The sequence below is a fragment of the Anser cygnoides genome, chromosome 5 (assembly GCF_040182565.1).
Source record: "Anser cygnoides isolate HZ-2024a breed goose chromosome 5, Taihu_goose_T2T_genome, whole genome shotgun sequence".
Classification (NCBI taxonomy): Eukaryota; Metazoa; Chordata; class Aves; order Anseriformes; family Anatidae; genus Anser; species Anser cygnoides.
Genome location: NC_089877.1, coordinates 6,167,707 through 6,195,659, shown reverse-complemented (window position 1 = coordinate 6,195,659; position 27,953 = coordinate 6,167,707). Strand labels below are relative to the sequence as shown.

The window sequence follows — 27,953 nt, the reverse complement described above, 5'->3', positions numbered from 1 at the left end:
CTATTGCCTTTAGTAAAATCAGTTAGCAATTCATGCAAGAATGGTTATTCATCTTTTGTCTCCTTCGTTTAGAAAATGTCAACTAGTGAAGTTGTTCTCTAGTTAAAAAAAACTTAATCAGAGGATCATTTCTCAGAAGGACAAATCCATAAGGGGGGATATGTTAATTAGTGTAAGCACCAACCCCTCCCGAAATCATTCTTTATTATTTAGATATGGGAAACCTAATACTTTTAGAACACTTTCAAACTCTCATTCAGGATACATCAGGTGCCTTAAGTGTTGCCATTGAGCATCCACCAGGTAAAGCGTTTCATGAAGATGGGTGCCTGGACTGAGCCCTGAACTCTTCGTTCAGAATCAGCCCTCTGGATGGAGCTGCAGACCACCCTTTTCCAAGGACAGGGACTGGATCCCAGCACGTTGCCTTCAAACGGTGTTTTCTAAAAATGGTGAGTAGGAACAGGCCCAAACCCAAAGTTGGATTTGGCCCAGATTTGGTGTTCTGACGTGACTGAGGACGGAGCTGGACAAGGGAGATTACGTGACGGTACTGAGAGACGGAGGGGAAGCTGCAGCAAGGAGAAGGCTCTGTTGACACGTGGCAGCTATGTAATCTTAATTGGTTAAAACGAAGCTAATTGCAAGGAGGACACCATTAGTGTGGCTTTGGGATGTGTTTTTTCCCCCCTTTTTGCGTACGCTGTAGCACTGGGCAGCCTCGGTGCCTCTACTCAGATGGAACACGTGCAGCTCTGGGTGACTCGAGGTCGTCCCCAGCGAAGCAGCTGTTGAGCTGGAAGAAGAGGGCTGCCACCTGCCTTCCGAGGGCCATCTCCCTCGCTGCAAAGCGGCGCTGACTGCAATATGCTCGCAGCTTCGTGGCAGTCCTGGCGGTGACAGGCTGACGTCACGGAGAGCAATGACAAACAGCCAGGAGGTGACGGGAATAGCTCTTGCCTGCTGTGAAAGGAAATGCTAAAAGCCAAAGAGCAACACCGCCTAGGAGGACTCCCCTGTGAAAAGCAACTCGAGGCCCACCTCCGTTCGGAAACTGAGGTAATGCAATATTAAAGAACGTGCTGTACCAGCTAGAAATACAGCTGTTGCTCTGCTTAGGCTGAGTGCCGCAGGACGAGCTAGAAACCTCCATTATGGCACCCTGGCTCATGGGGACTGCATGCAGCTGGCAGCTGAGTGGAGTTGGCTTTGCCATGGTCAGATCTCACAGCAGAACAATTGAGGTTTTCAAGCACAATATATTGTGCTAGGGCCGCTGCGTTTTGGCCTTGTAACCAGTACAGCAAGTGATGTCCATAAATAGCTCAGTCTTGCTTCTGCTAGCATCAATCTGTTGTTGACTAAAGGATTTGGGCTGCAAAGTGGTTAGTATGTGTTAATGTATTTTTATGGGATTTTTGGTATTGCTGTTACCCATCAGGTAAGAAAACAGTTTTGTTAACGTTGTGGTTACAGCAGCCTGAAATCCGTGTTAAAGAGCACTCTTCAGAGCTGGACTGAGAGAAGTGAGTGACTGCGCCCTGCTTTTAAGCAGCTCACCCTGTCTCCTAGCCAACACAAACATGTTTCATAAAACATATGTGGACTGTGAGAAGCTGGTAGAAAACTAGTTCAGGAGTTTCCATCCTTGCAACTTGTTTGTCTTCCATTCTTCTGGTATTTTCATGACTAAACAAATTGATCTGGATGCCTTAGTTTCTACTCAATGGAAGTTCAGTACTCTGCAGGAATTCAGTAAACCAGAAACACGAATTGGTGCTTGAGAAGTTGCTTCCATTTTGAGAATGTGTTTCTAGAGAAGTAGGGTGTGAGTAAATGTGGGTAGTGAAAGAAATGGCACCAACCATTGCAGTCTTGATTTGTGAAGGCATTTCCTGAGTTATTTTAAAGGCTTTGTGTATGGTTACTGAAGTTTTAACTCTGAATACAAACTGTCTTTTTAAATGAAAGATATGAAGCCTGGTCCTCCTCAGCACTTCATTTCAGTCACTTGAAGTGCTTACGCAGCTTTGGTGTCCTGACCCGAGCTTGTTCCCTGAGATTACCAGACATCAATTTCTTCCCTGAAAACAGAATAGAAAAAAGCTTTACCTGCTCTAACTTCCATTTCATGTCATCTTCTATTTGCTTTGGTTTGCTCATGTTTCTGTGGAAATACATATATGTATACTTTCATGTTTTATACTTTGTCATTTTCATTGAGAGATTTTTCCTCTGATTTTCTAGGCTGGACTACAGAATGAATTTTGCCTATATGGACAAAAATCAAATGGGTTTTATCCTAAATTAGAAGTTGCATTTACGTATTGGCAAAGGGTGGCATATAAAGTACGTCATATAGGACATTTACTCAGTGGCTTCCAAAATACAAGCAATAAATATCATAGCCATTAACAATTGCCTACCAAAAAATGAATGTGAACTGAGTCAAAGAAGTATGCGTGCAAAAGAGACCCAAAGGTAGCCTTTGTTTACACACCAGCAATTTGCAGTGATTTCTGTGCCACCACTTCTTTCCCTGTGCAGTCAGCTGTTGCCACAGAAACTGCAACGACACGTGGCACTGGGCGAGATAAAGCTCCTTCATTAAGGAAGACAATCACGAGCAAACAAATTCTCTCCATCTTATTACTGTCATTTGAAGGGGGGTAAAATGCTGGCATGTCACAGTCTCATTGCAAATAATTTGAATTCAGCTTCTCGTAGGGAAATGCTTTTAGTTATGCCCATTTGAGCATCTTGGACAATACAGGTTTTACTGAAATCTTGTCGTTGGGCTGCTGTTGGGTTGGAAATAGCCCTGCAATGCAGAGCTTGAATGGAGCGTGGAGGAATTGGGACAGAATTAGCCACCGCCTCCAGATATTCTTTTATGAATTAAGGAGAATATGCTTTGTTTGCTCCACAGCAGCTAAATAAATAGGCGTGCAGAAGCTCTTGCAGGTCTCTCCTGAGCTATCTGGTTTGAACTGTCTGGACTCAGAGTTTCCATGAGAGCACTGGTGGAGGTGAAAAGCGCCAGATTCACCTCTTTTTTTCTTAAAGCAGAGCAGGAGGTTGGCTACGGACTGAAGAACCATTGGATTTGAGGGAATTTGTGGCTGCGGAGTTTGCAGTCAGGCTGTGTCTGTGTGGCAGTACAAGGGCGGGCAGGGACTGCTCTGCCACCGCTTTCCCTAGAAACAGATGGGATTAAGGAATGGGCAGGAGAAGTGACCGTGAATGATCAACCTGACGTGCTCAAGACTCCTTCAGAAAGGAAAGGAACGGTCTTTGCTGCTCCCTAACTTGATGCAGCCCCCTTTTCCTTGACGTGGAATCCTGTCTTCAGGCTTAGACTGGAGGCATGTCAGTAAGGGTGGACTTCTTATGGCAATCCCTGCAGGATCCGGTCTGTCCTCATGGGATCTCTGAGCAGGAGTGCCATGAAGAGGCAGAAAGGCAAGGGCTTTCCAGAGCTGTAACATGCAGGAACCGCTCTCTGCAGGAGCCTCTCTGTATTACATTTGTAAGTTTGATGCTCCCTGGCTTCCCTCATCTATTTGTTGCAACTAAAACCTGCCTCAAAGGGTCTGTGCAGCTCCCACTTGCATGCTGTGCAGGACAGAGCTGGGGCGCTGAGGATGAGACACGCTGGTGTGCGTACGTGCTTGCCTTCTGACAGCACCAGCTTGCCACTGGGGTATGAGATCACAGTTAAAATAGAGGCAGCTTCAAGAGATCGATACTTTCTGGTTACCCTACGGAAGCAAAGAAGCTGATTGTCACTGTGAGGAGGGAGAGCTGACTACTCTCATCGTCATCTCGCCGACTGCTATCCCCTGAGATGCTGATGCTGTTTGGTTTAAGAAAGGTAGCTCAGCTTTTTAGGAAGATGTTCTGGTAGGCTCTACAGGCCACACTTGGCATGATAAACTTGCACAGATACCAACAACTTTCGGCAGAGCTGTATTCGTGAGCTGCGTGAGGCCTCTGTCTGGCATTGTTGTATAGCTTTAAATGAAGATGTTGCCATCAATCAGCTTGTCACCTACCTCACTACCCACTTCTATTAAATGATTTCACTATCAGCTAAGATGGAGCACACCAGTGAGTGGCATATTATAAGTGTCTAGAGAGATTAGATACGGAAATGAGATGGATAACATCCAGGCTGCTGCGCTGGATCCGTCAGCTCCCAGTATTGTGGCTGCCAGTGCACCCTGCTTCGGTCGGCTCAAACATACCTGGGGCTAATTCTGTCCCTGCGTGTGTTTCCCTTTGTAGAGGGCACAAGCTAGAGGTGTGTCAGGGCAGTCTCCTGAGAAAGCTACAATAACTGCACCGTATAAGCAACGCGGCATCTAATTCTTTTAAGGTAATACAGTAGCACGTTACACCATTTGTTTGGATTCATGCAAGTGCTCAGTTGTGCTCTAAGCCCTTCTGTTGTTCCTTAAACCAGTAGCTTCTCAATATGTTCTTCTTCGGGATGGTGCCTGCCAAAAGATGATTTTAAAAAAGAGTAACTGACGGATCTGTAATAACTGGTCAGCTAAGAGAACTGAATGCAGAAAGCTGACAAGGCCTAGGACGGTGGCCATCCTTGAGGAAAATATCCATCACCCTGGGGAAGCTCGTTTTAATACGTTGTGGTTTGAGATGGTAAACTGGGTACATAGGCATTAACACGCTGCCTTAGTTTCTATCTATTATGGGAAAACGTTCTGCTGAGAAAAAGGTACAGTATATAGGCAATAAAAATACCTGCAGGTAGCGAGATACAGCATTTTAATGCCTGTTCCCACTGGTGTTACCCTCTTCATACAGAGGGACACAACTGGAAACGTGCACAAGGAAATCTGGAATAATTAGTGGACTCTAGTACAGGAGGTCAGTGGCCTTACCTCAGATGGCTCCGTCTGTGGTGTGTATGATACAACTGTTTTATGAGTGCTTTAGAAATATTCAGAAATGTGTAGGGATTACTTAATAATTAAAAAGTCGCACCTATATAGAGAAACAGCTTGGCTGCTATCAGTTCATCTTTTCAGGGCTTAAGAGGAGTATGAAAACTTATTAAAATTCTCAGTAACTTTCCTAAATTAAAAAATGTAGTAACTTAAGGCCCCAGAGGTTAATGCTAGGAGAGGATCTCTGCTCTGTTTTCTTTAGAAAGATATCTTTTCTGGGCTATACCTAATGTATCATTAGTGCAGAATACTTCTGTTTGTGGGGAAAAAAAAAATGCTTCTCAGAGTTTAAATATATATATATATATTGATGGACGGATATAAATTAAGGTTCTTTTGCTCACATTAATTACCATTGAAATCAATCTCAGTCTCCTTAATCCAGTGAGGTAGCGTAGCATGGCCTTGTTCCATACCAGGGCCTCTGGATGGTCCAGTAAGCAAATCCTAAAGAACATTCAGGGCAATAAAGTAATAAAGACAGTAGTATGCTTTATTTTTTTTTTTGGTGGGAATCTTGTGTGAATATTTCATGGCAGAGAAGTTATTTTTGGAAATATATCTATTAATTCCTGAGCAACAGCATTTGGCAGTCTTCAAATGGAATTTGGATTTGTGCTGATGGTGCCCTTAGTTCATATGTCATCCTAAAATCATTCACTTTAATTTGTGTTACAATAGATTGGGAAAATGAAATATCTGTATTCTCTTTTCTCTCCCTTGGGTGCCAAGTGGAAATAGTTGCAAAATACAACTTTCGGCCCTGACAAGATCACAGGTACGGATTTCACCTCAGCTATGCCAGCAAGTACCGGGTGACAGGATCAATTATCAAACAAGGTAAAACTGCACAAGAACTCTAGGAGAAGAGCTGAGCAGTGCTTTATGCAGCCAAGACCTACCTCAGGAGCTTCACGTAGTCAGAAAGCTGTTGCCCAAACTTTTGTTTAGCAAGGAGCTTGAACTTGAGTGCTCCCTGTGTGACAGCTATCTCAGCTGGTTAACTGAAGTTGCTCGGTGTTGCTATAGACATTGCAAGCAGGAATGGGGATGGGAAAGGATAAATTCATGTGGGATTTAAGATGGGTACCTTTGCAACCCCATGTGCAGGCTGCTGAAGGGGGTCTGCTATTATTTAGTGTCCTTTTTTATGGGGTTGGAAATCCCGGACTATGATGGAAACTCTGACAAGTGCCCCCCAAGGTTCAGAGTGAAAAATGAGAATAGCAGCTCATTGGCAATAGCTTTAAACCAACATGGTAACATGGGTAAGTGGCTAAGGCAGCATCTGCAGAAGGTGGCAAGGAGAAGTGACGTGTTTCTGCGTTCCCCTTTAGGGATTCCTCCTTCGTTCGTGTCCTCAGGCACAACCAGCTCTGTTAACTAACATGCCACAGCTCTTATTTTCATTGCAATAGAAAAACATCCTCCCTCCACCTTCTCTTGAGGTCTGGCTCACCTTGCCTGGTCTCTTGGAGACTCCTCTCCGCTACGCGTGGGCAGGAGGGGATGGGGCAGGCTACATCCCTGCCTGCATCTTCGTGGCACTCGCTGAGTATAAGAAGATGTTGGTTTGTTTTCTAGAGGAAAACGAGTATTCAAGGAAGACCAAGATAGCATGGAAGATGTCAATTTGCCTGGAAAATACTGAGTCTTTGCCACCATTCTCAGGGAGAAGAAATACTAGGTTTTAGAGCAGCATTCTTTGGAACTAAGCACCAAACAGGTATTCCTGGATTTAGTAGTATTGGTTTTGACCTGTTTACATCTATTTACACTGGTCGGTCTGGTGAAATCTTTTTTGTTTTGTTTATTCTGGCTGTGGGAGGTAGGATCCCTTCCTTCTTTTTCTGCTAATGATTTATTTTGAATTGCCTGAGAAAACAGTTTCTATGCCTCAGTTTGCCCACTTTGTGAGAAAATTGGAAGAATTCTTGCATATCTCACTAGGGGTTCGGACAGGACTGACATTCTTCTGAAGTATTTTGTAGTTCTGGAAAAAGATGTAATGGACAAGTAAAACATTATTACTCCTCTTTTTGTGATTACAGAAAGTTGAGCAGTGACTTTTAAGAAAATCTAAAACTCTTCTTAAACTTTTATAAACCCTTCTCTTTTTTGCTGTTCTTGTAGGTCCTATTTCTGAAGATGCTCACAGCCAGCACTTGTAGGCAGATTGCTGGGATTTAGGAATATTCAGCCCTGATGCTGATTATTTTTATCCCAATTCAAAATATTTTGACCTCCATGTTACAGGCCAAGTTCTCAGCTGGAGTAAGTGCAGGTAGCTCTGTTCAGCTGAACACCTCTGCCTGCTTTTATTATCTAGAGGTCATGCCATATCCCTAACATACACATTTCTCAGTGCAGTGTGGAAGCTACTGCTTTCTGTTTTCCAAGTAGTACAGACAGATACTGTAGAAGAAATAGGCTTCTAAATCCTGCTCATCATCTGTAAGATGGCTCAGAGTCCGTCCTGTTCTGCTAATATATGGCAATTTTAGTACAGAGTCTGGTGATGGAAATATTTCCAAGACTAAACTGTAACAACCTCATAGTGCCAACATCAGCAGGGGCAACTGGATGCTCCTGCAGGGTTTACCTGCTATTAATTCAGAACAAAATTCTTGCTTTAGGGCTTTAACTCCTGCTGTCTGTCTGAAATGCAGTTGCTGTGCTGCTGAACTACTTGAAAAATCCTATCATACACATAATTTCAGGCTGTCTGCAATAAAAACAATAGCAGGCAAGGAGATAGTACAAAGAATGGGTTAAATCACAGACTTCCTACCTCTTTGGTATTCCTGGATAATAATCCACCTACAGTGACTCTACACTGTGGGTAGAAAATGCCTACCTCTTTTTAAACATAATTTATGCACTCCTTTGCCTTTTGAAAAGGATAGACACCAGGCAGAGAGAAGACTGCTCTGCTGCATTAGGGCTCAAAATTAACCATCAAAATGTGTCTGATGTGCAAGTCAATTTGCCAAGTCATAAATGTTACAAACAGACATTTGATTACAGCACGTATTTTTAAAATACGTTTTCTGGCTATGTAGCTGTAGCAAATACCATTTTTTCCAGTTAAAAGTTTCCAGCTAAAAGTTCAGGGATGCATATGTTTTTAACCTAGCACAATAGGAAACCCGCCATAAACTGATTCCCCCAGGTTTCTTTCTGCAAAGGCTGTGTACTGTGAGGCAGTGTCTCCTGTGTGAATCAAAGTGCCCTTGACTCAATCTGCAGTAAGCAGGAAGGAAGGTGCCTGATATTTTTTTCTCTGATGCTGCAGTGGCATCTGAGGAGGCTGAAAATATGAAGGAGACAAAAGGAAGCTTATTCCTTTATTTTTTTTTTCCTTGGGAGAATAAAAGTGGGCTTGGATATGAAGGAGTTGATTGGTGAGAAGTTTCTGCTTATGGGTGCTTTTAAAGTAGAATTCAGACCTAGCAAATTCTATGGTGGTTGCATAAGTCCTGAAGTTACATTGCTAAAGCCTGAAAAGCAAGCAATTGACTGGGGAACATATTTCTAATATTATTTCTTTCTGACCTTTCTTTTTGTTTTGCTTTGAGTTTTGATTAACTTCACGTTAATTGTAATCGATGAACATTGGGGAGGAAAGTGTTGTGGTTTTTTTGGTTAAACTTCCAGCAGCTTTCCCTCATTCTTCTGTTTAGAAAAGGAGTAATTCCTGGTACCTTCAGGGATTGCTCCAGGAAAAAAAAACAGGGAGGTCCAGTTTGACATTTTAGATGCCTTGAGTTAGACAACCAGGATAAAAGCAATTTCAGGCCATCCCTGTATGTCATAAAGAAAAAACACAACGGTAAATATGAGTTAGAATTAACTCTCGAAAAGCAGCACATTTTTTTTCAAGGACCAGAATGCCCCCCGAGAGATTTCATAGCCATTTTCTGCTCACCTATAATGGGGATTACTGGACTATTAGAGTGGAAGAAGGCACCAGTGAGTGAGCCTCGTGCTGTTCATGCATGCCCAACGCACCTTGCGGTCTGTGTCTTAGAGGATATTTTCAAAATGATTTGCATCTCCAAAGGAGATGTGCAACTCTTGTATTGTCTGCCTCACTCCATGAGTCTTTGGGGGAGTAACTAGCTTGCTGCCTGTTCTAGCATACTGCAAGTGACAGAAAAGGTCCAAGTGCCATTCCTCTGTCTGCCCTGACTCCTTTCCTCTCACCCTCATCTGTAGTAGCACCTCTGCCACCTCCAGCTGCGTGTTTCCTCAGGAAGCTATGAGCTTATCTTCAATATCTGCCTGGTGCCTTTGTGTCAGAGGGCTCATAATAATGAAGATGATCCTAGAGATTAGCCCACCCCAGCCAAGAAATGTGACTGATCCCAGCATGCTTTTTGCCTTTCTGCGATTGCTCAGGGAGCTTCAGCATATGTCGGGCTTCAGCACACGCAGCATCTGCTCTGGCATCTCATTCTGTAGGGTGTTGGTCTTCTTGGAAGAGACCCGCTTTGCTAGACACAGCTCTCAGCTCGTACTTAGTCTGCCTGCTCTGGGAAGGCAGCGTGTTTGCTGACAACAGGCAAGATAAAAGTCAAGGGCTCGTTTCGTTGCCACTTCAGGGCTGATGTATAACTTCCTCCTTCAGTTTGAAATCCCTGTTTCGATTACATAGGTTGAGGAGGTGATGGGTTCACTTAGATTATTTTTCACTTAGATTATTATATTCATTAGATTCACTTAGACTATTTTCTGGCTTTATGAGGTTGCTGTAAACTGGAACCAGTTAATATGTAGGGTATGAATAAGTCGACTAATGCTTTAATTCTTCAAGCTTCATTTTAAAATTTCTCTGGGACATATATATATATATTCCCTTTTTAAAGTTTGTCATTACTTAGATATTATGTAGTAGTCAATACTGTCAATAATCTGTTACGCATGTTCTGCTTTAATTTTTCATCTGAAGGAGCAAAAAGAATCTTCTGATTTTTTTTTGAACTGTTGTTCAGAAAGGTTTTGTAGATAGTCTTAAATGGTCCTAATTTTTACCTCCCTGAATCATGAAAGCATTGCTTTCTCATTTCCTGTCAATCTTACTCAGGAATGCTGAATAATCAGAATGAAGCAAAGATAAGATTGCCTTCTGATCCCTCTGATTTATTTTGAGGAGAACTTCTTTCTGTTGTCAAAAAGATGTCCTCGCTTCACCTGCTTAAAGCAAACATGATGCTGGAAATTCGTAACACTTTATCTCCAAATTACTGTGCAGAAATCAGCTAATTAATCCCCACAATACCCAGAAGAGGTAGATAAATAATGCTCTGTTTTCTTGATTACAGATTGGAAAAATCACTATCAAGAATTTGGGGCTTGCCAGAGGTCACTTCTGCAGTTAGATCAGGAATTAGTGCGTTCCTGTGCTTCCTACACAAGATTGTACTGCTTTTTTCTACCATGCCTCTTCCTTGTTGTTTCAGCTCAGTCACTGTATCTGCCACTGAATCCTACACGTTCACATTGGAGTCATCTTTTCACTAGACATCACATATCCTCAACTGAAGATTGTGTTTATTTCAGACTTCCTTTTTAAGTGACGTGGTCATACAAGGGCTGCTAACTGTCCCTGGATTTGATGTGCAATGAGAATCATCCCTGGAATAATACCTATGGGGACTGACACAGACACTTGCATCCTTTGGTCTGACAGAGCAAGAGCCTTGTGGCTCCTTCTCACTTCCACAAGTACCATCTGCAGTTATTAGGCCAGCTTTTTTATTTTTTATTTCCCCCTCCTGAAATCCCATTTAGTGTTGGATCACAGCTGAAAGAAGTCTGTGTGTGGTAAAGACCATAATTATTGTGCAGGACTCTTAAGGGGAGAAGCTGTTTTGGCTGGGTTGGAATGGTGAAGTCTCTGCCATAGGCTCTTAAATAGATGAATTTGGCCTTTTTTTTTTTCTCCCTGCCAAGCTCTCGTGCCAGTCATCAAGGTGTTTGACCTTCTCAGGCCACAATAAAAAATGAGTGCATCTGAACTCACTGCCCAAAAACCTCAAATGCCCCTACAGCAAACGCTTCTCCAGAGCGAGAGGTTTTTCACTATGGAGCCTAACACTTTATTGGCAAGCTTGCAACGGCAAAATGTGCTCTTCTTACTACAAAACCTATTACTGCAAATTCCCGTCTTCTTGCTTGTGGCACATGCGAATGTACTGGCATGTTGCATACTCATTGGAATTAATCTGATTATGTCCTCACCTTGCTGGAAAAGGAGGAGGGATTTGTTGTTGGTTAACACAGTTTGAGATGTTGAGCTCTTGACAGTCTTGTTCCTCTGCTACTAGGCAGGTGATCTGTCATCCTGCATTCCCTTTTCAGGGTCCCCATGCTGTTCTTCTGCTGTAGTGGGCACTGAAGAGCGGGACCTCCCTCTCCTCACAGTCATTTGTTCTTCTAATTCTGAAGCCTCCTCCTGTCTCCTATTCGCTATGTCCTCCTTCTGACATTTTCTTTCTCATTGCTTATACTGGAACCCACTATTTTCTGTACTTCTGCTTCAAGAGAGTGTCCTTTGAATGTCTGATGATGACTGCAGTTCCTCTGCTCACAGAGCATGAGATGCTATGCAGCAGCAGGTCAGTCATCCAACAATTAAATGGTGCTTAAAAACAGAACTGGCGCCACAGCCTCTGGGTGAAAAGGGAACAACAAGAAAGACAAGATGATGTTGATCCTTCTGAAAGAAGAGTGGTTTTGTGTCCAGAAAGGGACACAAAAACACAAAGCCAGGCTGAGAAACGTGAAGAAACGTTCACAAGCAAGCCCCTATCCTCCTGATCTTTGTGGAAACCTGTTTTTATCCTCAACTAATTTGCAAACAAGAAAAACTCACCCAACACGAAGCTAAAGGACTGTAAGCAGGGCATGTGGAATGTTATTTGGAATAACTTAATGGAAATTAGGAAAAAAAAAAGTCATTTTTTTCTTGAAAATGTTCAACAATATTTGCCTTATGTGTCCTGCAGACTTGAAACTGGCAAGGCTTTTTCCTTTTCCAAAGATTGTAACAGATAAGTAGGTTTGTGCAGAAAGCTGCTTTTTATATGTCTGTCATTCCCCCTTACACTGGCTCTTTTGCTCTTTCCACCCACCATTTTAGTTTTTCACTTTTTCTGAAGTAAAGTTAAGGGAGGAAAGAAACTAATAATGGGAGAAAAAATTATTTTCTCATGAAGAAAAGAGACTTTTAATATACTTTCTTTAAGAGGGGGCAGAAAAGTTTTTTTTGTTTTTTCCAAAATAGAAAATATATGTACATTTATTTGGCCAGCTGTAGATCTGAAACAGCAGAATATATATACTGTAACCGCTGATGCTCCAAAAGCTGTTTCATAGTAAATAAAATAAAAATCTGTGTATTGTGAGAAGGCTGCCTAAGCATCATCTGCAGAGTTTCCAGAAGCTATAATGCAGAGACCAATGAGGCTGTAGAATAAATGGTAAAGAGGACCAATGACACTCCATTTTCAGCTTGTCTCTTTCTATGTGTATGTTTAAAAAATAAAATCAGTGCCTCAGTTTAGGAAGAAGCTCAAAACTACTAGTGATTCTTTACCATTTCAATGAAGGTAGATTTTAAAAAAAAAAAAAGGGAAAAAAAGGTTGTACCTAAACTGCAAATTAGTGGTGAGTTCTATTAACTGTAAGAATTCATAATTTAGGCTAGCGTCTTGGCTTAAGAGCGTTTCCATGGCCTGTGGGCATTTTAATAGCAGGACTGCAGTAAGCGCTAGCAGTGAGCGCTAGCAGGGGTTCTGCAGCTTGATAGCTTTGGGTCGTCTGGAATTTGTTCTTGATTACAGCTAGCATCATGTGCAGTGCAGGTAGTGAATGAGAAGATGCGTTTTCCATTTGTATCCAAATATTTATTGATTTTCTTACAGCTTCTGGTCTCTCAGGAAACATGGTACAGGGCTTGGGAACGTAGTTTCTGCACATAAATCTTCTACCGAGACTTTCCTGAATGTCCTTCTGAGCCCTATGCCACTGTGTACGTTACAACTCTTGTAGCAAAACCTCTAGACCAACCTTCTGCTGTATCTGGACAAAGTCACATACAGCCTTTCTCCCAGCAGAAACCTCATTTTTGTTCTTTTGCTGAAGTCCTCAAAACGAGGAGCAAAGGATACCGCAGGAAGGGATTTTTACTGAAAGTTTTGCAGCTGCAGGAATTCGTGATGTGCCCCCAGCTACCACAAGCAGAAATGAGGGCTGCTAGGCTGGCACTGCTAAATAGAACCTGCTTGGCTATTGGGATGAACGGTGTGAGCAAGTATCCTGGTGGCAAAAAGGAGCTGCCATTCCCAACATTCACACCTAGCATCTCAGCTTAAGTTTAGCACAATTCCTACACCTGTAACCATGTACATCTTGCTTCCAAAACAGGTTTAGTCGTGCTAAGAAGAGATTAGATGAAATTTCTTGATGGTCTGAATTGGACCTTGCTGTTAAAGTCAAGAGCCAGGAAAGTTTATATTTGCAAGAAATGCCATAACATCAAAGGTCAGTTATTTATGTTGCTCCTAGCAGAAATACAACCACTAAGAACTCCTACCGGAATGAAGGAAGCAGAAAAAAGTACTTCACATTGGTGGCTATATATGTGAAATAGGCTGATTTGGTTTTCTTGTGGAACATACAGAGAACAAGAGGCCTAGGAACACAGCTCCAAACTCCCCAGCTTTTGCTCATATTTGTGCCACAGCTCTCAGCAGGATTACTTTTGCATCTATGTTTGCCGTAGTTCCTCCTTTTTCCTTTTCTAATAATTGTAAGAGACAAGATGACAGATCAGATTAGAAAAATACCTATAAATAATACCGTACATAAAGAGGCATTTACCCACTGAATCTAAAAGTCTTTCCCTGATTTGGTTTTATTTTTATAAACTTCATCTTACTTGACACTGACAGTGATTCATATAAATACTAAGTATTCATTTTTAGTCCACTGCACATAAATGAAGCTAAACTGTAGTGTTCTTTGGAGTTTTACCCTGCAGGTCCTTACTTAGGCCTCCCAATGGGAAGAGGGACAGAAGGATTCGGTTTTGGAATACTCTACAACTTGGTCTTATGACCCTATATTAAATAGGATAAATGTGGTGTTTTTAAAGATGTTCAGTGACATTCACATTTCAAAGCTTGCTTCCCCCCTACGCCCCCCAGCTTCTGCAGAATGTAAGAATAAGGTGTTACCCCAAATTAAAACTTAAATCTGAATGCTGTGGAGTATAACATTTCTAATTTAAACCTCCTTTTTTGTGCTCTGGTTTACAACTTTTACCATTATATTTATTCTTCTGCTATATCTTTTTTTTCAATTAAATCAGGTTTTTAAATGTTTTATTTATTATCAAAATGTTTTCTTCTTTAGACTGCACAGCAAAGCTACTGAAGCATTGAAAGACTTTTTTTTTTTAACCAGTATTTGTCACTTTTAAATTTTAATACAGTTGTGTTTCTGTTCTAGCAGGATTTGATTTGATAACAGATGGAAAAACTGAAAAACTGCCTCCGCTTCATTAAAGCCCCTCACAAGACTCTTATATAAGGTAGAGTAGAGAAAGTATACTTAACACTAGTTTCTTCTAAGATTTTGAGCTAGTTTTGGGTGTATCATGAAGGCAGTGAATGTAATGGCTACAATGCTTATTGATCACTTCTGTGTTGTTCGTTTATGCCAGACCTAAAGCATGTGTGCTGTAAAAGGCACTAACCTTGCAGCGACTTGTTCTAGTGCTTTTCCAAGTTAAACTTACCCTGGCAGTAGTTTAATTGAGATCGCTTTCCTTTAATGCACTTTGAAATATTAAAAAGTAATAAAATGCAAGTGATCAATTTCCATTTAAATGAAAAGAATGTTTATGTTAAAATATTGATGAAAAGGCAGCCTTCAGAGATTTTAAGAATACTTGTATTTACATGGCATGACTGAAAGGTGACAGATTGATAGCCCTGGGAAATGCAGGTTTGTTCAGAACAAATTACGTGATGTGTCCTTACACTGACTTGGGAGCTCACTTGCCAGCACGGCAGGACTGCTCAGGCTCTGGGGTGAAAAAGTTCGCTTTACTTCTGTTGAGATGCTAATTTTAGTGCATTTTGTACATTCCTTCTCCGTAGGGGCTGTGCAGAGATCACTAAAGCTCATCACACAGTCAGCCACCCGATGACACCTGGTCACTTCCTAACAGGTACTGACTTTGAACTAGCAAGCAATTAAATATAAAAATCCTACAAAATTTAAGTTATGCGGTCTCCGGCAACGTCACTACGGGTATCTGTTTTCTGTTCTTAACCTTGCCGAGTTCGGTAGCGTGGAATTATCACACAGGAGCAGCTTCTTAGTTCCATATTATTGGGAAAAAGTGCTTTGTCACATATCGTTTTGTGAATTCCCTGTGCTGTGCAGACTGGATCACCCTCGCTAACTGCCTGGATTATGCAGCTGCCTGAAGCAGGGAAGCCTCCTGAGCAGAGACGGTGAAAACTTGAAAATCATGCAGTTGGAGGAATATACTAAACTTAAAATTTCACATCTTTAGCAAAAACTGTAACCACTGGATTATTGCATAAGGGGAACTGTTTTGCACTACTAATATCCCGTTTTCATTTGAGCGCAGTTCTGAACGCAGCTTCTATTCAGTACGTAGTTGGCATGCTCAAGTACTTTTAAAGTATTGAGCCTGTTAGCGAAGAAAAATTCTGGGCATTAACAAGACTGATACAAGGTAGTTACCAACAATACTAAGGTAGCTCTGGGCACAGGCAGGTACAATACTGTAGGCACTGTGAAATTTTAATATGCATCTTAAAAAATGACATCTGCAGGGCTCATGTTTTGGTAATCCTAAGTTTGAACTCCCATGGCTACATCCTTTTTTGAGTCTGGCTTCCGAAGTGAGGATGCCGGGACTTAGTGCTAAATTCCCATGACGCAGGAAGGATGGGAGTATCCACCCTGCTGTCTTTGTGCTGACTGATGCATCTCATATGCATGCTGCACCTTTTGAAGAACCATAGCTTTGGGTATCTCTTCCTCTAGTCCAGCTTGGTTTGCGAAACTATATCCATACAGTGTAAATTCTTCCCACAGGTTGTTATTGTTCACTTGGTGTTTTTAGGGCATCCAGAGGGCTCAACAGAAATCAGAAGCCTGTTGTGCTAGTTACTGCAACACATGCATTGTAAGGGAGTGCCAAAAAACGCAAGTAACCTGAGAAAAGTTATCTTCCCATTTTGAAAATGATGTACCAAGATTTAATGTCCTGCGATTCCACATGGAGTGAAATTCACAGAAAATGAGGGAGGAGGGCTGAGGCATACCCAAACGATCTGGTTTAATGAGCTAACAGAATGCGCTGTTTGTGCCCCACTGCAAATGTTCTTTTGGTAAGCTATACGGATATGGCCCTTCTTCATACTGGCGGTGTGCTGTAGATGCTAGCTGAAACCCCAGAGAGGTTTCTTTAGAGCTAACATATGCAGGCAAGTAGGGAACACAAATAATGGCTTTAGTCAGAACTGCTAACAAATGTTTGCTTGATAATCTGCATTAACTCAGTTACTTGCAATCATCTGTCCAAATCTCAGCTTTTTTTTTTTTTTTCCTCCCTGCTTTCTAGTAAATTCATAGCATGTGTGTATTTCTGATTAAGTGAAATCTTGTAAGTCCAATATGTGGACAGTTCTGCATGAAAGCTAATGATCACCTAATCAGAACAAAGGCTTACCCTGTTGTCCTAGCCCAGATATCCTCTGAAGATAGTAAATGTGCTGTTTTAGGAGTTGCTATAGCTGATGATCAAACGTGCGAAGATAAATTTGTGTTTTGGAGTTGAAGACACCATAGAATTGCTACAGAATTTCAAACTTGTGATTTGCCTTTGGTTCATGTCACACTGACACCTAGAAGATAAAATGAGCTTTTCTTAGTGGAGCAGGTTCTCCAAAAGATGTTTTCTTTAGAAAAGTGAAGGCACTTTTGCAGTATTGATTTCCTGCTGCATGGACATAACTAACTTTTCAGGAGATCCATACCAGTTTAAAATTTACATTAGGTCTTTTAATGAAATCACTAGCACCTTTGGGACTTCTTGGTAGGATAAACACTGAACTCATATCAGTTGAACACTAAATTTCAACACCACTTAAGCAAAATTCAGATAGTAGTTGATCTACTACTTCCCCTTCCCCCAGCACAACAACAACAAAAACAAGAGCAATTGACTCAATCTGGTATTGGTTGAGTTATTCTAGCATAGTTAGGTTGTTCTTGGTTTTTCCTGACACGTGCTTTACCAAAAAAACTTGAGTTAAAATCAGTTCTGCCGCATGCGGGACACACTGCCAAGAAGTGCTAAGACGTACTGTCACTAGCTTTCTTGCAGAACTCCACACTGTAAGCAATGGGGAGATCCATGCTAAAAAAAGAAAGAGGAACAGCACAATGTGGCCGATATTATGTTGTTTTGTTTTTAGAGTAGAGATCGGAGGCTGCTGTGAAGACAAGCCCTTTTGCATTTAGTGCTGTGGCAATTTCACAATTGTCTTTGTCCTGAAAAATAATTTTCTGAAGTGGGTCTGCATGGGTCTCGGGCTGGATCCCATTAAAATCAGTGGTAGCTGGGGCAGTGGCCCTACAAGACGGGGCTGGACTATACTGAAGGTCTCTTAACTCCTTGCCCATGTCCTTTTATGCTGTAGACGTGACCTCCATTGCAACAGAGGTTGTAGGTGCCCAGCCTTTTGTAGGCGGTTCTCCTTATACATTTTCCTGAAGTCTGTTATCAAATTAGAATACTCTGAAGTTTTTCATTTAGCTTATGCCTGGACAAATCGTGGCAATGGCCTCCACCATCTCCACCTGTCAACTGATCTGGAGTAATGAACAGTGCAAGAATCCAAAGTAACAACTAGAACAGGGTTATTGGGATGAAATTTCAAAGTGAAATCTGCAGCAGAATTTCTGATGCGTGTGAAGTCATAGGCAACCTGAACCGACTAGATCTTTCTGTATTTCAACAGGGAAATGCAGGTAATGCTTCAAGTGTGTTTTTAGAGGGCAAAGGTGGGCAGGATGAGGGATTCTGCTGCAGTTGAAACAAGAAGCTGTTAATCTGTTGGTGTATTTCTGTGCGTGTTTTGATTTGTGTCTGTGGATGCTGAGTAGATCAGCCAGGAAACTAAGAAAATAAGATGTATTCAGGTTGGTTGCGCAGACCAAAATGCCTGTCCTGTCTTGTATTTGTCTCTGCGAAATTGAAAGACTCAGTAGGAATAGGTTTTTGCCTTTTGTTATTTAAAAACAATAATCCATCTTCCTGCTTTTTTGAAGGGATATTCTTTCCGAATTTTCCAAATAAAAAGCCAGTCAGATATTTTACACTGTTTCACGCTTTCACGACACCATGATGGTCCTGACCATTTTCTCAATGTAAATCTAGCAGTGCCGAGGTTTGCTGCTGCTCCTCAAGTATCAACATAATTACATAAGAGTGTGCCAGCAGCGAGTGCCTGTGCTGGTGGATCATGTGCAGCACACACATTGCTGGCTGTCCGCAGCGCACTGAAAGCAGAGATTTATTGCATTTACAAAGGGCCATTACAATGCAATTTTAACTTACTGTCATTAAAGGGTCTTACATCATAAGCAATCACTGTAAAAAGCCTTAGACTCAGACTTATTCTTCATTTTTATAGCGTGATTTATTAGAGCCCCCATTATATCTTATAAATCATATCTGAAAGAAATAAAAATCAATTAGGGCCTGGTCCTTTCACCTTTACCCGTGTTGGGCAGTGCTTAGCCTGGAGGAAACGGGGACATTCCTGGAGTAAGGGATCGCTAGCAGAGGAGGAGTGAAGACAGCAAAATCTGGGTCCTTACTGAGCACATGAGAGAGATGTAAAAATTATTTGGGAAATATTCTGCAGGGAGGGGGTGGTTCTCCATAGATTTCTCTGATTTCATCTGATCCTAACACCGTGCCTCCCGAGTACTGTTTGGAGTGAATCACGTATTTATGTAATGCAACATTCAGCAGAGAAAGCCAAGTCAGCCTTCTAATGCTGTTCTTTCCTCAGATCAAATTCAGCATGTAGTAACTAAGCTAATTGAAATACAGTTGCAAAGATCTCAAAATGGCTGTTCTGTTAGTGTGATCCCACAAGAATGCACTGCATTTCATAAAATCAAGCCTATATAAAATGGAAACTCAGCTTTGCCATCTGTATTTGCATGAGAAAGGCTTACTTACATGATTATCAATTAGGGCTCAGTTTTTCAATCTGAATACCCCTGCTTGCCCTTTTTATTATGAAATACAGCACTTGGATATGATTTGATTGAACATTAATTGAAGTCATGTGGTTTGAATGGGGATGTATTCTGTAGTCCTTTGCAGTGAAAAATGCCACTAAGATCATGAAGAGCTCTGCCAGCATTAGAGCTCTGTGTTTTGATGCAGTGTGCTCAGGTCTTTGGTTATGAAAATATATGTATTTGAATATGTATGTTCCTAATAAGTTGCTAAGATCTATTGCACCTCAGTGCTTTGGAACAGAAACATGCAATGTATATATTAAAAAAAGCCCTACACTGCAATTAATCTCTTATCCTGAACCGTACTGCAGGAAAATTCATTTCTATCCTTGAAGTTGCTGGTAATTTTGGCAGGGAATTTCAGTAACAGTAAGGCTGGACCCTCTGTTGCTAGTTTGCTACCATCTCTTCTTATCTTAAAAGAAAGGCAATATGTATAGACTATACTAAGGTAGTACCATAAATATATACAGAGCAGTCTTGTATTTTTAAAAATAAGAAAGATGAGTACCAGTAAATACTGGACTGTACAAAAGAAGGAAAAACAAATTGGAAAAATAATTTTCCTAGGTACAGTCTAATATATCCCATTTTTGATCAGTTCTAAAATAAAAATATAATGGATCATTGTGTCCTTTGTCTCGTGATGCACCAACACAGAACACCAGTATTTTTTTTTGCCTTTTTTTTTTTCCCTTAACCAGAACCAAAATAGCAAATGTCAGGGAAAGGGCAAAGAAAATAACTGAAGGCATATAGGGATGGATTTAAAGAGAGAAGAGACCAAATATCGTTCTGAAACCAGTTGCTAAATTCATACTGATTTCAGTGGCACCAAGGTTACATTTTTAGAAGTATTTTGGGATGGTTTAATTTTGAAGTCCTTCCTCATATGGAAATCCCACTCAGCGTCGTAGGAGGTGCTGGTGATAGGAAGGCATATATATGTGTATGCATATGATGGTATGATCCATACAATCACAGCCTTGGCTAAATCAAGTAAATTTTGTAACCTAGAAACATTAAAATTAAGTAAGATTAAATATATTTATATATATATATGAAAATGGTAACAGATGCTGTTCTTTTTAAAGGTTTTAAGATAATAGAAATAAAATTGGAAATGGGCAAATGGATTAAACACCCTTCCATGAATTAAAACTGCTAAGTCTGTGCTACGCAGCCATAGCTTTGTCAGGTGGGTAACATCATCCCTCTGATCTTCCTGTGAGGTTGTGGCTTCAAAGAGGCTGTCAGATTTTCCGGGCAGACATCCCCTCTTCCTATGTGCTCCTGAACGACTCGAACCAACGAAGTCATGGTTCTGCACGGTTGCTATGATCAGTTTTGTTTTCTTCTTTTTTTTTTTTTTCCCTTGGTGGTAGCTTTAAAATTTATTACTTCTGAAGCCAGAGGGACAATTCACAGGAGTTATTTGTGAGTGTGCCTGCTCCCACCTTGGCTAACTCAGCAGGGACAGAAGCTGGGCCGTGGCCAACGCTTTCCAGCTGGGATTGCAAAGGCTGCTTTGGACAGCATGCAGAGGAGCCGAGACCGTGCTTACTAATGGGTTATGTAAGGATTTGCAGTAACGTGTCTCTTGATGGGAGAAGATAGGAAAAAGATGGGATTTTAGGAGCTATGTTAATTATGAATGACAGAATGGTGGTTAATAGATGTCTATCTGTAATTCCATTATACTACAAGTGCAGGGGAAACTTCATTTAATGTAGAAGGATTCTCATTTTTCCAGAGCTGTAATGCAGCGTGCAGTTAAAATTAGGCTCTCTAGTTAATTGTCAGCGTATGTGGTGAGAATTACTGCAGCCAGCTTCAGTGCCGGATTAGCCATGCCTCTGCAGGGGAGACCTCGCTCAAAGGCCCGAGGTGGGAGAGCAGCTCCATAAAATCCCCCTGCGGGGAGAAGAGCCCCTGTGGGTAGGGGATGCGCGTGGGGCCGCTATCCTCCTCTTCCTTCTCCTCCCTGCCTGCTCACGGGCGGCAGGAGGGCCCCGAGACGCCTGTCCGAGGAGCATTCCCGTGCTGAGCGTGTCCTGCATGAGCCTGCTGCAGGATAAGCCCTCCTTGTGAGGGGCAATGCCCACCTGCACCTGCCCGGGTGATTTCTCAGGGTCCTGAGCTCTACCCAGCAGGCTAAAGACTGAGCAGAAGTCTCCCAAGACCCTAAGCCCCAGGACAGAACAGTTATCAGGAGTTAGGATCCCGTAAGCCTTCCTATTCTTACAGGATGCATTTTATATGGAGAAAAACTAGTTTAAATGAACACAGCAGGGTTGAAGGGCTCCTGAATGTACAGAAGAGAGCTGGAAGAAATCCCTTTTTCTCGTCTCTTCCCCGCTAGCCTTTATACTGTCTCCTTCCTCGTGACCAGAACTTGCCTTTCCAAAGCCACCTGCTGAGGAAAGCCGATCCTTCTGCGGGGTGGCAAGGGAGAACAGGCGGGACGGGTGAGTGAGTTTTGCCGTGAGCCTTTCCTCTTCCAGATCAGGGCTGTACAGCATATGCCAGGATGGCAAGTCAAGCTCTTGGGGACTTTCCATGGGACCCCAACCAGCTTTTATTTAAAAACAGTAAAAATGTCAATTTGGAAGGACTACAAAAGCTTCCCTTAGGGTTCCTTCATGAAGCCTAACTGTCCGATGTGAATGTGAGTGCTCGCACAGGAGCTCAGCGGAGAGCTGCAGGTTCCAAAAGGCTGACTGACCTCGCGGCCGTGAACCGACCCAACCACAACCTTACCCTGCTGGGGAGGAGGACGAGAAGGAAGGGGATGTTAGACAAGGATGTTAGACAACTGCAGGCCAAATGCTCCAGGAAGTCAGTGGGAGCTTGGCTTGTGTAAGAACAGCATGGCCAGACAGAAAACTGAAGGAGACAAGGTGCTAGGAAAGTATTTTTCACACACGGTGAGCGCACAGAGGCCTATGAGGTCTAACGAGTGCAGAAGGCAGAACTTGAGGACAACCTAACTCCCAGATATGCTGCTTCAGGGTGTCTGTGCAACTCTGAGGAGACTTTTCCCTTTGTATATACTTAGGGAAAGTACATTTACAGAGGTGCCTGAAGATGTGCAAAAGGTCCTAACAAGCTTTAGAGAAATGTCCCACTGATTTAGGTGCCCGGTACCTGTTGGTGCGTGGTGATGTTTAAGCTGCCTGAGGAGATGCTTTTGCAAATCCACCTGGATGGCTGCCGGTCTGCATGTGCACCCGGTATCTCTGTGAAGCTGGCCTTTTCCGTCACCTCATCTGCTACTCTGTTCAGACCTCCAGGTACCAGACTTTGCCTCCATTACCCAAATGGGATCCTTTATGGTATGGAGAATTGCAAGACCTCTTTACTTTATTGAGGTAGGTGTCTAAGGCAAGGTGTGATTTGAAACAAGGTACCTTTTCTTCAGATTTAGAAGACCATGCGAAGTGTTCGATCTCTCAGAATGAATTGCATTATGCAAGAAATTAGTATTTAGAAACCTTGAGTGTAATTAAACCTGGCCTCTATTGTTTTAACAGGGAACTGTTAACTATGCTGCATCTAACAACAAGCAAGTAGTAACTGGGATCTTATGCTTGGTCAAAGGAAGTTTATAAACAGACCAAATTTGCAGTTAGCTGATCTTGCCTGAAATACACAAGTGCTCTTCCCTTCCCCCTGGCCACCTACAGTGATATCTGCAATGAGATCAGATACCATTTAGTATGAGTTAGGTGCTGGTAGGTAGTCAAAGGGCTTGCGTTTGTAAACAGTGCTCATGGAAATGCTCCAGGAATGGCTACATTGGAGTGAATTCTTAGCCTTCCTTAGACTGTTCCTGATCGTTCACTGCATTGCTGTACCAGATATAGTCCAGGGAAATCTTGCTTTATTCAGATCTGCAGCTATGTTTGTATGCCATATCCCTTGTACTTGTTCAAGTGTAACAGTACAAAGGTTGTGTAAATCGATGTTTATATAAAGATGTTACTTTGGAATACATTTTGGTGTCAAATATATACACCAAACATATATAATAACCATTAGTACAAGTCTAAGATCCAATTAGGCTGAGAAATTTTGTGATGTAAATATTTGACAAAATGGCAGTGAATTTAAATTTTTGCATGACTGGAATAGTCAGTAATTGACAGTAGCATACACAATTATAAGGGAGGTAAGGGTGGATTTGTTGCCTGACTATACTTTGCTAAGAATTGCTTTAATATACCACTCGCTTGTTAATGATGCTGTCAATTATTTTACTATAAATTAGCTATTGTGAGTTTGAGATCTTTTTGCAGTGTCTGTCATTAGGTTAAGGACTCCCATCTCTTTTTACATCCATAACCATAACATACGGCTTTTATTAGAAAATGTTAAGTGTCTTTTAATGTCTCCTTAATGGACAGTGTGTGCATGTGTTGATGATGAAAGCCATCTTCCTTCATGCAAAATATTAATGCATACGGCCTGTGTCTCCATAGATACGAGTTAAGGAATGGTATTTAACCCATGAAATATTCAGTATACACTTAACTTCAGAAATCATGTTTCCCTAATTTAACAGTCCTTTAAAAAAGAGCAAGTTAAAGGTAAATCGGGGGTTGAATTCTACCAGGTATGCACATGTAACTGTGAATAAATGGTATAATAACCACTGGAAAAAAAAAAAAGTCTCTGTAAAATGCCTATTCCTAAATGGAAATACCCTCAGGGAATTAGGAAATGGATTCTTTTTCCTGCTAGAATTCCAGCTTGTACATCATAGACCCTTAATATTGGTTATATATTTTGCCCTCCAACCTAAAATATCGGAATGTTTCCAAGAAAAACGGTGTTTTAACCTCTCATCTGTTTATAGCTTTTTTTTTGTTGGAACAGCTTTATGCGTTCAGCCTTTGGATCAGTCCACAGCATCTTGGACAAGCACACTGCTTTGACCTGAGATGTGTTCTACCAACAGATTCCTGGCCACCAGAGAGATCTGCTATTCAAATCAATGCCTGCTAATGTCGGGCTTGATTAAAGGAAGCTAACTAAGCCTTTTGAAGGATACCCTCCAGCCTTCCCTCTCTGTTTCCATGTTCCCTTGGCAGAAATCGGGGATTTGAAAGCTGCAGTTCAACAGCATCATCCTTTCATGTTGTGGTAAATATTTTATTATTCCTTTATCCTCTGTGCTGTTTAAAGGAATTCATTTAAAATATTAACTTCTTTGTTCAGGGAGGAAGTCTCCAAAGGGTATGCAAACAAGAACCTTTAGAAACGCACCAAGATATAACTCCAGGCTCTGCTCCAGCTTTCCCATTCATTCAGTCTGCAGACCTGGCGGCTCCCCGCTGGAGATCTCTGCTCATCCCAAAAGTCTCCAGCAGCCGGTTCCACCACCCATTCATACACCACCAGCTTCCCTGTCTCTGCTCCCTGCCTTTCCACGGCTTTCCTCCATCCATCCAATTTGCTCCTTAATTTGATCTCACTCCTTTGATCGTCCTCAGGAGCACTGCTCATCCTCCCCCACCAAAGCATCAGCCATCCCCACCGAGGGCTGGCAGCAGCTCTCTGCCTTCGCAAGGTATGTTTAAGAGCAGAGTAACGCTTACCCAAGCCGATTTCTTTGTGAAGGCACTATCCTTCACCTATTTTTCCTGCTTATCAAAACAGATGCCTTGGGGCTTAATCCTGCTGTTGCTCCCGAAGGAAATGTTTTCCTTACCTTTAACTTCCCTTGCAGGATCAGGCCCTAATGTCACTGTCCTCATAGGTAATAGCACCGCAGGCACCGACTGAGAGGCGTCGGGTGCCTGTTTAAGACCGTCTTTATTCACAGCTATGCTGGGAACTGCACCAGTGTGCATTCCCCTTCCCCAAACAACTGCAGGCACCAAGAGGGAGGAGTTGTCCTTCAGCAGCCAGGCAAGAAACCTGTCAAACACAGTGTCCCTTCTACATGAATGAACCCTCTCCTCTGATTAATACTTTGCATTTCCCACAAGGGAAAAAGACAGAGTAGGGAGGTAAGTGAGCGCCTGAATTATCCATTCTCAGAGAATCAGGATCATAAATATTTAACACGGTACGTATGAGAACAGACTGCCTTTCCAGTCCAGGCTAAGAAACTCTCCAAATCCCCTGGTCCCACAGGGACTGCCTGCTCCCGTGATCCTTTTTCCATCTCCTGAAGGGGAGAGAGCTGGTGGTAGCTCATGAGAGGGCTGGACAAAGGTGCCTCTCCTTACAGGGGTATAACTCACTGTAAAAATCTGTGCGTGGAGGGAAATTACCTGCAATAATGGAGATCTCCCTTCTCCCGCAGGAGTGCCTGGCCTGTGCATGGGACTCTGCCCCAGACCGTGGGTTTTTAGGAGCCTGCTGGAGAATGAGGGCCTCGGCAGCCCCCACGTGAGTACGCGAGCTCGTGCCACGGCGTCCACCTGTGTGCCCCGTGCACGGGACCCGCTCGAGAGCGTGGGTTACGTCCCCACAGCCCCCGCCTCTTTTTGTGTGACCCCCCACCCCGGTGTGGGTGCCTGCCCCGCTGCGCCAGGGGCGGTAGGCCCGGTGACAGGGGCACGGAGCGGGGCTGAGGGGCGCCTGGGCGTTTCGAGGAGGGCGCCGCTGGCAGCAGAGCTTACCCTTGCATATCTGGAGGAGTAGGGGTCCTCGAAGAGCGCCCAGATGCGGGGCTGCCACCGCCGCCAGAAGCCCCCGGACCTGCCATCGGGGGAGTCGCTGAGCGCCAGGCGTTTTGTCATCTCCAGCTCCTCTTCCCCGTCACCGGAGTCTCCGGTGCCATCGACGTCGCCGTCCTCGGCGCTGCTATCCAGGGGCGCCCCGCCGAAGCTGTCCAGGGCCTCTTCGGCGTCGCGGTGCTGCCGGTAGGTCATCCAGCAGCAGGGCTCCACGTCGGTCTCATCGATGCCCCAGAAGGCCAGCTCCTCCTCGTACAGGGGCCCGCACACGTCGGCGGGGCAGTGCAGCTTGCCCGTGCGGTAGTAATTCAGGATGTGGGCGAAGACGCCCGGGTGGCGGTCGAAGAAAAACTCATCCGTGCGGGGGTCATAGTCGAAGTGGCTGTGGGCATCGGGCTCGGCGATCCAGGCCAGCCGAGTGCCGGGCAGGGTGCGGAGGGTGCTGCGGTAAGTCTGGTGCCTAGTCCCTCCCACGTTGATCACAATGCGGTCGCTCTCGTCGCCCTGGCCCATCTCGTCTCTTCTCAGGCATGTCGCAGACGCATCCGAGCAAGCACGGCAGGCAGCGAGCCCGCGAGGGGACGGCTGCGGGGCCGGCTCCGCTCCCGGGGCCGGGGGCTGCCGGTGCCGCCCGGCTCAGGGCAGCGGCTCGGCGGGCGGCGTGGCCGCGGCGGGGAAGGCAGGGGCAGGGGCAGGGGCAGGGGGGGACATGCTCCGGGAGCGCGGCCGCTGCGGAGGCTGGGGAGCAGCGGGGCCGTGCCGGAGGGGGAGGGCCCTTCGCTGGTTGGCCGCGGCCAAAAACATAGGAGGAAAAAAAAAAAAAAAAAAAAGAAAGGGGAGGAAAAAAAAAAAAAAAAAAAGGAAAGAAAGGAGAATCGCGGCGGCGGCGCTGCCCACAGGTGCTGCCGGGGAGGGGGCGGCTGGGGCCCGGCGGGGCTCTGCCCGCGCCCTTCCCCGGCACCGGGGCGGCGGCGGCGGCGGGGGGCGCCCGGAGGTGCTGAACGGACAGCGCCTGCTCCGCCGCGCCGGGCGGAGAGCGGGGCCGGGCGGCGGGCACCCGCTGCTCCTCCCGCTGCCGCCGCTGCCGGGCGGCTCCGAGCTGCCCGCCCGCTGCCGCCCGCCCGAGCCGCGCAGGCGCCCCGCTCCCGCCCCGCCGCCGCCCGCCGGGTCCTAGCGCCGGGGGAAGGGTTTGGAGCCTGCGGGAGGGCCGGTGGCTGCCCCGCGAGGGAGGGCGGCGGGGAGGTGGCGGCGTGGAAGGGCAGGGAGGGGAGCGCGCGGTTCCGTGTCAGCATCACGGGAGGAGTGGGCTCGCTGTGGGCAAGCTGGCGAGCGGTGGCACAGCGGGTGGGTGAGCTGGAGCAGCGTCTGATTGCAGGGTACGCCTTGAGGAATCGTAGAGCCATTAAAGCTAGAAAAGATCGTCAAGATCACCTGGTCCAACCTGGTGTGCAGAACACCGTGATGTTTGACAGGAGAGGACAGACTGGGGCTAGGGAGGTGATTGTCCCCCTGTACTCGGCTCTGGTGAGGCCGCACCTCGAGTGCTGTGTTCAGTTTTGGGCCCCTCGCTACAAGAAGGACATGGAGGTGCTCGAGCGAGTCCAGAGAAGGGCAACGAAGCTGGTGAGGGGTCTGGAGAACAAGTCTTACGAGGATCGGCTGAGGGAGCTGGGGTTGTTCAGCCTGGAGAAGAGGAGGCTCAGGGGCAACCTTATCGCTCTCTACAGGTACCTTAAAGGAGGCTGTAGCGAGGTGGGGTTGGTCTATTCTCCCACGTGCCTGGTGACAGGACGAGGGGGAATGGGCTAAAGTTGCGCCAGGGGAGGTTTAGGTTGGATATTAGGAAGAACTTCTTTACTGAAAGGGTTGTTAGGCATTGGAATGGGCTGCCCAGGGAGGTGGTTGAGTCACCATCCCTGGA

At 44.2% G+C, this 27,953-nt stretch overlaps 1 protein-coding gene and 1 long non-coding RNA gene across 14 annotated transcripts in view; one reads left to right on the top strand and one right to left on the bottom strand.

The window, feature by feature from the left end:
• Positions 1-25,969, top strand: part of LOC106033929 (uncharacterized) — a 74,582-nt gene extending 48,613 nt beyond the window's left edge. For 2 of the 7 annotated variants that reach the window (XR_007165546.2, XR_010831861.1), the window contains exons 3-10: positions 5,706-5,813; positions 6,558-6,699; positions 13,404-13,520; positions 14,493-14,571; positions 15,143-15,213; positions 22,629-22,714; positions 24,304-24,488; positions 25,657-25,969. This is a non-coding gene — a long non-coding RNA (uncharacterized lncRNA). Of the gene's footprint in view, positions 1-926; positions 1,060-5,705; positions 5,814-6,557; positions 6,700-13,403; positions 13,521-14,492; positions 14,572-15,142; positions 15,214-22,628; positions 22,715-24,303; positions 24,489-25,656 lie in introns of those variants that run through there. The other 5 variants (XR_007165544.2, XR_007165541.2, XR_007165545.2 and 2 more) reach the window with 5 other exon arrangements.
• Positions 1-26,694, bottom strand: part of KCNC1 (potassium voltage-gated channel subfamily C member 1) — a 124,995-nt gene extending 98,301 nt beyond the window's left edge. For 3 of the 7 annotated variants that reach the window (XM_048069952.2, XM_013177724.3, XM_048069950.2), the window contains exon 1: positions 25,976-26,691. In XM_048069952.2, the coding sequence (XP_047925909.1) occupies positions 25,976-26,545 (570 nt within the window). In that variant the 5' untranslated portion in view covers positions 26,546-26,691. Of the gene's footprint in view, positions 1-25,975 lie in introns of all 7 variants that reach the window. The other 4 variants (XM_048069947.2, XM_048069948.2, XM_048069951.2 and 1 more) reach the window with 2 other exon arrangements.
• Positions 26,695-27,953: the final 1,259 nt, after the last annotated feature.